The sequence below is a fragment of the Brassica napus genome, chromosome A7 (assembly GCF_020379485.1).
Source record: "Brassica napus cultivar Da-Ae chromosome A7, Da-Ae, whole genome shotgun sequence".
In the NCBI taxonomy this organism is placed as follows: Eukaryota; Viridiplantae; Streptophyta; class Magnoliopsida; order Brassicales; family Brassicaceae; genus Brassica; species Brassica napus.
In genome coordinates this window covers 3707536-3718482 of record NC_063440.1, presented here as the reverse complement: position 1 = coordinate 3718482, position 10947 = coordinate 3707536, and the positions used below count along the sequence as shown (strand labels likewise).

At 33.8% G+C, this 10947-nt stretch overlaps 1 protein-coding gene across 1 annotated transcript; it reads right to left on the bottom strand.

The window, feature by feature from the left end:
- On the bottom strand, positions 1 to 9508 carry LOC106355483 (beta-galactosidase 15-like). The gene is made up of 14 exons (XM_048735432.1): positions 9425 to 9508; positions 9174 to 9286; positions 8686 to 8767; positions 2948 to 3040; positions 2705 to 2848; positions 2534 to 2622; positions 2341 to 2446; positions 2154 to 2241; positions 1960 to 2078; positions 1307 to 1607; positions 1121 to 1230; positions 789 to 1010; positions 491 to 702; positions 1 to 388 (listed from the first exon to the last, which is right to left on the bottom strand). Exons 1-14 carry the CDS (start codon positions 9506 to 9508, stop codon positions 1 to 3), a joined length of 2151 nt encoding a protein of 716 aa, XP_048591389.1.
- Positions 9509 to 10947: the final 1439 nt, after the last annotated feature.

Sequence of the window (10947 nt, the reverse complement as noted above, 5' to 3'; positions counted from 1 at the left end):
TTAGCAGATAGCTTCGACGGCGAGGCTTCTAACAGCACCACTGCAATCTGGTGTTCCAAACCTTTTCGTTGAGACATCAATGGAACACTTCTCTTTTCCAACACATTCTTGTGTGAGAATATCAACCGTGTTATTACTTGATTCACAAGTTCCTTTTACAAAAGATCCACAATTGCCATCTGGGTTACCAAAGGATGCAAATTTGATGGCAGAAATGGGTTTTCTATCGCATGAAAGCTCAATAATACTTTTCTCGTAGACGTTAGCACATAAACTTCCCACTCTAGTAGTTTGAAAACTGACAAGCGATGGGTTTCCTCCAATCTCCTCAAACAAAACTAGTGTGTTATCTCCTTCTGCATTCAAGAAAGAACGAGGAACATGGTACCTGTTCAAGAAAAGAACAAAGAAAAAAAAATCCCAGTAAAGATTCTCAGGTTCAACATTAACATATTTGATTCTAGAACCTAATAAGATGTGGAAAATGTACCATCTTTGTGTGGGTTCACCACAATTGGTCAGACATTTTTCAGCATGATAAGCACCTCTATAATTACAATTTGCATCACAACCATTTTTGCTTGAAATGAATGCCGGCCAATAACGTCCAATGTTGTTTCCATTGACCCAAGCTGTACCTTTTCCAAGTCCCATAAGATCGACAACAACCGGATCATTTCCCAAGGGAGACTTGAATGTAGTCTGAAAGAAAAAATGGAATGATGTGATATGATATTAAATCAACAAGTGTTTGGTTTGTTATCTTATAGATAATAACATCTCTTTACCTTATACCATGTCATGGTTCGGTTAAACGGTACACTTTCAACTGACCATTTAGACATTGATTCTGTTCTAAAGAGTTGGCTCTCAAACCCAATTAAACCGGTTTTATAGCTCCATTTATGAGCAGACAAGTCTTTAACTATAGTTTCATCACCATTTCTTCCAGTAATAAAAATGGGTCCAGTGATTCCAGCCGGCTTACTTTCAAAGAAAGCACCATAGTTCTATCAAAAAAAAGTTAAAAATTTTTTATTTTCAGTTAATTTAATTTTATTTTTTAAAAAAGAGTTTTAACTTTAAAAAATACAAGAAAAAATAATATCTAAAAACTTACCGCAAGTCCCACAGTTATGCTAAGAAGAGCAATGACATTACGGCCAGACTTAAACTTCACATCTTTCTCAAATACATAGTTAAATTTATCATTCTCAGCGTGTTGACTACCTAAAAATATAAATCAAATACTTTTTCGTAAGTTGGTGTTATTGAGATTTATAAAACGTATATAGGAGATACTTACCAATATGTTTTCCATTGACAAAAGCGTGAAGGACATGAGCAGTACTGTTGACGCGAAGAGACATGTTTTTACCCAAAAATAGATCTCGTTTTTTAAACTTAACGGTAGTCATGTACCATAGATAATCACTTTGGTCATTGGTTACTACTTTCTGATCAAATAGTTGTGTCTGTGTAGATTCTCCTTTTCCTTTCAAAAGGAAGTTGTCCATGTTCTCTGGTCTCCATGACCATTTAAGAGTTGAAGGGGTATCCTCAGCTTCATTTGGCTTCTTAACCATCATTGAAGTTTGAGTGGTAATCTGAAAATATAAAACCAACAAAAAATGAATTTTGGTTACAACTTTAAATGAATAATGGTTGTTAGTATGAAAAATTTTAATCCACAAAAGAAAATGTAAAATAGAAAACCTTTGCGGTGTTATAAGCCTCATTTTTGCAATCCGGTAAGATGGTAACAGACCAAGCCGGAACAAAATAAGATTCTCCTTGGAAACTAATTGTTGCATCTGATTTTTCATTTCCATTTCCAAAAAAGCAGCTTGATCCTTCTTCAGTTTTATAAATTGTTGCCTATGTAATATTTTCATGATAAGTAACTAGTTCAAGAATAACATGTACAATAGTGATAAAAATAAATAGCAATAATATTACCGATGCAGAGTTTCCAAAGTCAATGGTGGAGATGTTTCCGTATGTGAGAGTTCTCTCCATAGAGTGAAGAACATCATGAAGTTGTTTCAAATGCCCGTATTTTGGTTGATTCAAATTACCTAATTGATTTTCCCATGTTAGTAAAAATAGAAACTTCTAAAATATTTTTAAATATGAAAATACTTTAAATTTACCATATTCGTCAAGGGGAGCATCATAATCATATGAAGTTGTGATGTATGGACCACCTGCAGTTCTATCAAAGTTGGTGCCTCCATGGTACTACAATAATAAAAACATTTCAATTATTCTTTCTAGTTAATGTCGATTTTCTGTGAGCTTATTTTAATAAATAAGTTAAATTTCATTATTATAATTTACCATATAATAATTATTAAAAGTTCCTCCTCTTTGGAAGAATCTTGCAACAGAAAATGCAACATCTTCGGTTGTTCTATGGGGATTTTTGCCACCCCATTGCTTAAACCTAAACAAAGAGAAGACAAAATGAATATATTATGATAAAATATTTACAAAATAATAAAAATATAATCATACTGAAAATAAAACTTACCATCCGGTCCAATTCTCAGTCCACATCTTAGGAGTGTTGGGATTGTTTGGTACAAAATTGTCACAATAAAATCCATTACATGTATTTAACTATAAAAACAAAAACGATTTAAGATAGTTAACCTTTGAATATATTAAATAAATATTCATTATAACTAGACTGATCTATTACCATAGGCTGAGGAGCATCATTTTGTTGACACATTATCCATGGAACACCAACATCAAGAGACTGAGCCATGTTTGCACACCACTTAATGTATGCTTTACCCGATTCTCCATAGGGTCCCATTACATTTCCATACTCATTTTCTATCTGCAAGATTAATAAAACAAAAAAACATAAATATTGTTAAGAATTATATATAACATTACGAAACACCACATAATCTATTTAAAAGATTAAATCAATTACCTGAGCAAGAATTATTGGGCCTCCTTGTGATGCAAATAAATTTTCTTTCTTGACCATGTCTACTATCATAGTTGTGAAGTTTTGCATCTCATCCTATACATAAATCATTCATATAAAATCTAATTAAAAAATTAACACCGCATATATATATATGATCAAAAGAATATTGATTATCAAGTAAGACTACCATAAATGCTTTATTTGTAGTTCTGAACACCATTCCAGGCATGTTGTGCAGCCAAACTGGAAATCCTCTGTTTAAAATTATTAAAAGAAATTGCAGGTAAAAAAAATTACATGAGAAACAATAATATCATAAAACAAGAAGGAAACTCATTATGATAATCTATTAAAAATATATTATAGTTAAAAGACTAGTACTCACATTTACGATACATAAGTTTTGGTATACTGATTAATAAAATCAATTCATTGGACCATTTATCGACCAAAACATTGTATGGAAAACCGTACTCTCACCATACAAGAAGCTAACTTATTATGAAAATGTATTAAACTGGTATATATTGAACTTAAAGAGACTAGCTAAATCCATTTTAGTATATTACCCGTAATTCCACTCAGCACATGCATATGGTCCTATGCGAAGAACACCATACAATCCTTCATCTTGAATGGTTTTCAGGAATCGAATAAGATCTAATTTTCCAGAAAAGTCATATTGACGGCGAGTAGGCTCATGCGCATTCCAGAAGACATATGTTTCGATCGCATCAAGACCTCCTTCTTTACTTTTTTTGATAAGATCCGGCCACATCTAAAAATATTAACAAAAACGATTATAATTAGTAGCAAACATAAAAGACTAAGACCACACATACTGTTTGATGTAAGGTAGATTAAATACCTCAGGAGTGCTTCTAGGATAATGAATCGAACCAGAAAGGAGAACTCGGCGGTGACCATCAATGGTAATGGCTCGGCCATCATGAGAAACGATTGTGGCATAGACATTACTTACGAAAAGAAAACATAAAAGAAATCTTAGATAAACCATATTTACTTAGAAAAATGGTTTTTGAATGAAGAAATATGAAGGAAACAAAGCTTTTTATAGGAGTATAAAATCGTTACCTAAAGATAATATGTATAATTATAGATATTCCGAAAAAACAAAATTGTAACTGTCATATTATTTAAAGTATAAATTTTTTTTATCTTTAACTAACTTTTTGAATTTTGTAACCAACAGAAATTCATTTATCCTGATTTTCAACTTAAATTTGATTTGGATAATAACAGATTTTATGCCAAAAATCTGAATCGATGTAGCTTGGTTGTTGAAATTTGTTTTCAATTCATTATATTTTAAAACATGTCTGAACATGAAAAAATATTTGTTTTTTAAATAATGTAAATCTTAAAAGAATCATAGTTATTTATATGTTTTCATTTAATTTTTAAACCAGTTTAAGTCTGAGTAATTTTTTTAATACTTTCCATTTCTCACAAATGAGATAAAAATAATTTTCTTGACTACCTCTCTTTTTATATAACAAATATCTTGTTTGTGTTAATCAAATTTGTGTATGAGCATTGAATAAATGTTATCATAACACTTGAAACTACTTTGAATAATATATTATTAGTCAACCTCCCAAATTTAATTATTCCCAAAAATCTACTTATAAAAGTTTGTTGCACCCTTTTATTAACTAATTATTTTGGTTATACCTTATATTTCTCTAACTATATAACATTCAATGCATTTAATTAGTCATAACAGCTTTTAATTAGTACTCGACTAACTTAGCTTTTTAATTATTACTCGACTAATTTTTGTGGACCAAGTTTATAAATCATCTTTTGGACGTATACTAAGTGGACCAAAGAATTATACATATGTACAAATCCAATATACTAAAATATCATCATCTCTTCGGAAAAGACCCGAAATACCCAAAATAATATCTAAAAATATTCAATTAGCAACCAAAACATTTCCCCAAATACCCAAATTATATTTGTGAAAATATGAAATTTTACCTTAAACTCGAAACCATAACCACAAACTCTAACCCAAAACATAAAAAGTATTTGTAATACCAAAAGTATACTATAATACTCAAATATAACTAATATATACTAGAAATTTTGGGTATTTCAAAATATCTGATGGGGTCTTGGGTAGGAAATAGACCCGAAACAAGACCCGTTGGTCATATTTTGTACCTGATAGGTAATTTAGCCTAGACTTGAATCGAGCCTGTAATTTTTGGTCTGTTCTGATTCAGATTTTGTGAGAGTAAAATAATCAAGCACATGAAAAACTACATGTATTTATATTTTTTATAATTATATTTTATAGAATAAACCCGTGCTTTCAAGCCCGGTCAACCAACTTAAATGAAAAGAACGAAATTTTACATTTTAGCCTTAATAGTTACTAGAAAACAAAAAGAATAGTTCGTTCAATTTAGAGGAACTGTTGCAACTAAATATCCTTTAAAAAAATAATTAATCATTTTTTTCTCAATTTTTATACCTAAAATTATACTCACTCTGTTCCTAAATATAAGATGTTTAGGAAAAAAACACATATATTAAGGAAATTTTTTTTTGTCTAGAAAGTACCATTAAAACTATAAAATAATTGTATTCAACCAGTTACAAAATAGATTATTAAATATGATTGGTTACGCAGTTTTTAATAAAGTAAAAGTTACTTAGAAAGTTGAAAACATCTTATATATTGGAACATCAAATTTTTTTGGAACATCCTACATTTAGGAACAGAGGGAGTATGTGTTGTTCAAAAAATAAGACAAAATAATATGTCAAACTAAGTTAACAACATAATTGTAAAGACATCTTAAATTTTATAAACCAATGAAAGTAAAACATTAATCAGTTATTGTGATTTAGTTATTTATAAATATTTAAATATGTATATGACTTTTTAGATATCACTTATTATTTTGGTTGATGGAATTCTAATTAAATTAACACTTGGTTTTTATTTTTCTACTTTTTCCTATAAATATATAATTAATTATACACATGTTATAAAATATATCTACAAACTACTGGATGAATCAAATTAAATATATATATATATATATCTGATTTTAGTTTATTTAAAAACAACATAAATTGTGATCTAATTGGAAAATAAATACAAACTAATATATCAAAAAGAAAAACTGAACCAACCTTAATAATTATACATGAAATCACATATTTAATTGAGATAATTTAAATACATTATTCTATTTACTTTTCATATGTTTAGAATATAAAATGGTTTAAAATTTATCAACAAATACAAATAACAGATTAATTAATTGTAGTTGATTATTTTATAATATATATGTATGAACATGGAATAATCACCTCGTATAAAATTGATTGTAAAGCAATTATGAAGATGGAGCATGGCGGAGGGACTAGCAATACGCTCGGCGATGGAGCATGCAATTGCTCTGCAGCTTGGATCAGTGATCTTCGAATCAGACTCTCTACAGTTGGTGGCAGCTATTGGGCGATTCAAGCTTCTCGGAGACTCATGGAATCCTCTCTGATATTCGCCTTCTATCTACCTCTTTTGTTTCAATTTCGTTTCGTTTTATCCATCGAGAAAACCTTAAGTTTGAAGACTCTATGGCTAAACAAGCTCTCAGACGCTTTGTAGTGAACCCGGTTTAACCAAACCATCTAATGAAATTTCTTGTGTTACAAAAAAAAAGCAATTATGAAGACAATTCTCCTCATCCCTTTGGCTCCGATAATCGAGGAACGATATTACTCCGGAGTATAATTGTTCTTGTTTGTTGGAAAATCGGAGAGTTTATTCACCTTGTTTTGGTTAACGTAGCATTATGATCACAAAACCATTGTTTATGTTGGGTTTACGCAAAACCATTGGATTGGGCATCAACACAAAAATGTGGAGTGGATCATGGGTTTCAGATTCGAAAGCCCGTCCACGGAGAGCCTCCGACCTTGTAGCTTACCGACACCCCCTCAGCTCCTTGTTCTTTCTTTTAGCTTACCGACACCCCCTCAGCTCCTTGTTCTTTCTTTTACTAGACGTGTTAATAAGACGTAAGTTATTTTTTCTTTTACATGAATTCTGTCATCTAGAGGATATAGTTTCGATCCTTATTGTGAATTTTGAAACCTAGTTGTTATTGGTACGTAGACAAGCAAGCGTGGAACCAGTGCCGGTCCGGACTCTATTGGCGCCTAAAGCGCATCCAAAAATTGTTTCCCTTAGTTACACCTAATTTTTTATTTGCATTCTCAACATTATTAAAATTTCAAATAAAGTATATAAATATCAATAATTCTTTTTAATTTTTTTTGTAAAGTTATTCATAAATTTTGTATAATAAAGTGTTTTCAATACTTTTATGTTTATTAATATTATCGGTAATACGTTAGACATACTAATGTATGATTATAATCATCCGTTATTTTTTAAAAGAATAACATTTCAATATTTTTCACAGTTTTCTTTGCAATATTTATCAAATAGTAAAGTATTTTGAAGAATAATTATAATTTATAAAATTTACGAAGTAGTTATGTTAAAAATTTCAAAGAGAAAAAAAATAATTATACTTTCATGTTTACTTTTTAAAAGTTCTTAAATAATAAAAATTAGGACAAAAGATAAAGAAAATAAAACTTATATAAAAACTGAAAGATACATCAATTTCATCAACCGTCAATGAACAATGGGGAACATAAATAATTCAAAAATGATCAATTTTGAATTAATAGATATAGTAAATAATGGAGAACATAGACTTTGTTTTTTTTTTATTTACTCTCTATACTTTACGTTTGATGTTATATATATTCTAAAAATAAACAAAGATTCTCTTAAAATCAACCGTAACTTATTTACAGCTCATTTACTTGCAATCATTATTAAAGGTAGATTTAATGGGATACAAAAAGGAAGCTCAATCGAACTCAGAACCTGTAGGACAACAAAAAATGTTAACATACCACTAGCCCAAAGTAACTATTTGAAATTTGGTGCCCCTAAATTATTAAAAAATTTTGGCGCCTAAAGCCCATGCTTTACGGGTTTTAGCCCAGGGCCGGACCTGCGTGGAACTATAGAATAAGTCTTCATATCACAGAGCAGAGCAGCATCCAGCCAAACAATAAAATCAGCGAATGCATAATAATTACCGAGTGAAATCGGGCAATTATCGAATGATCGGAATTTACAAGGAATGGTGAAGACGAAAGGTAGAGAGGCCAACAAAAAAATTTCAGAACCAAAGTTTACTTATACCATCTCTATACCCACACAAATTCTTGATATTCCATCAGGATTAGACAAGCATCACCAAAGTATAAATAAAAAAGACAAGGAAAGGAAACATTTTGTTTTTCTGACTCGACTTGGGGACTCTACACAGCAAATACAATGCAAGAGCATTTCTCTTCTGTTGATCATCTCTCCTCTACTTGTTGCGTTTATATTGATAGATAGTCCTTCTCCTCCCCCAACTGCCCTACTTGTTTCTCTTTAGAAGACATCCGGATTGTGTAAGTGCAAGATGACACAACAATAGGTAATGCAGAAGGTAAATCAAAGAGACAAATCACACAAGCACACCAAAGCTTTTATTAGAATCTCCTTTAAACAATCTTTACAAGACTTGCTTATTCAGCTATTACACGTCAGTGTTAACACTCTAACACACGCTACTGAAAGATCCTAAGCTACCCGCTTATGTCTCTTCTCCGTCAAGTACTTCAGCCACTGCTTCAGTACGACCCAAGAACACCTCCAAGAGCTTTTCTCTCTCTATAAGATCAGCCTCTGTGTCTCTGTCTCTATACAGACAACCCCATAGCTATCTTATAGTTATTCTCCATGTTCCCGAAACCCTAGTCTCCAAGGCAACATGTATGGACATCTTCCATAACAATAAGTGCAACTTTCCTTTTCTTGGAATGCACTTATTCCTCTTTCTTTAAGTCATAAACTTGCTCCTCAAATTTATTTCTCTTTCTATATCTCCAAGATACTCCCTTGCTCTCCAAGTCTACACGACTCCAGCTCAGCATCTTGACTCCACATGGTCTTCACCACTTAACCCAACGTCTGCTTCAGCAACTACGTCAGCGACTACTTCAGGGCAGACATCTTACATCTTCAATCTCCCCCTTTTACCTTTGTGTGCCGATCAAGCACAACACTCTTCTGGTTCAGCAACCACGTTGCAACCACGTTCCTCACCTGGAAACTTTCATACCAAATGTGCTTTTCTCCCCCACGAGATGTGCACCACACCATGCTTTTCTCCCCCATGAGATATGCATACTAAGGACCAGAACATCACCATTCTCCGCCTGCTTGATTGCATACTAAGCTAAAACAGATGCTTAGATGTCAAGCCTTACAGACCCACCGTCTGTTTCTTCATGTATAGTCATGACACAGCCCCTGCTGCAGCGGAATAACAAGTACTGCATCACGATCTGACGCACCTGTCGAACTACCCTTCGACCAGCATCTGTTGAGGACGAGGCTTCCTTCATGTGTCGTCTCCTTGACCATGAGCCCTTTCCCATCCGCACCGAGTGCCCTCTGCACTCGTTGCTATTGTCTTGGAGTGATTTCACTATCACACCCCTGAAGATCATCTCGCACCACTTCCTGATGCACTTCGATCTCCTTCCCCTTTGTGTTACAGACAACTCTGTGTCTCGACTCCATGCTTGATGCTTCTTGATCTTCCTGAAGATCACTCCTAACAGAGCTGCATCTGTCTTCTGATGTCTCATCCTTGATCTCATCAAGTAAGCCACTCTTGGCTAAGGACACCTCTTCAACCCTCTTGGGCTTAGTGAACGTCTTGTTCACCTTCTTGGCCATGTTTCTGCTCTTCTCACGAGCAAAACACTCCACCTTCTTGTGTCCAACCTTCCCACAGAACCAACAGCACATCCGATGCTGCTTCTTGCTTGGCCTGACACAATTACTGATGCACCGATCAGTCTCCTTCCTTGTACCAGCTGCACAACCATGCTTCAGAACCTCCTGTCTGACCTTCATGTTGTTGCACTGATGTACTACTTTCGGCTTGTTACTCACAGCTGCGCGCTGTAGAACTTCCTGCCTTACTTCCTGTCGTACGTCCCGTCGTACTTCCTGACAAGCTCCTTTGGCTCCACTTTTTGATGTGCTCCCATGCACGAAATGTGATAGCCCCTTCTGTTGTACTTCCTTAGTACTCTCAGCTCCTCGATATCCCAGTCCCCAATTCGCCTTGGCTGGTTGTCCCATCGATAGTATCTTATCCAACTCCTTGGATCCACTGTTGAGCATCCTGATCTGTTTATGATTGTCAGCCAAATCACGTTCCAGCATCTTTGCTCTCTCTTGTTCACCAATAGCAACTTTCCTCAGCTTGCTATTTTCCTGCTCAAGAGACTCATTCTTCTCATTCACAACCGCAAGTTCTTCACGAAGTTCTTCAAGCAACTTGTTCTGCTTCTGAGCCATATCCTCCAATCTCAGATTCTGATCCTTGACCCTCAACCACTTGTTAAGCAGCACGTGATACTCCTCATCATCTGTGCTGAGATCTGAATCAGAGGACTTAATAGATCCCTCCTTGCGTGCACCAAATGCAACAAGGTTCTTTATCACCTTTCCATCTTCTTCAGACTCTGAATCATCAGACGACTACAATGAAACTCCTTTCTCCTTCTTTGAGTTTGGACATTCACGCCGTGTGTGTCCAACACCTCTGCACTCAGAACACTTAAGTTCTCTCCGTTGTGCTATAGGACAGTCAGCCTTTATATGACCAACACCTTCATACTCATAGCATTTAAGACGTTCTCTTCTTATGCTATTGCCACGATCACCTCCCTGACGACCATACTGATTCCTCTCACCAGAGGAATTCATCATCTTACTCAGATTCCTAGCCAACATCCCCATGGCATCTTCAACATTCAGAGATCTATCTCCATCTTTATCAGTAGCAAGAGCTATACTCCTT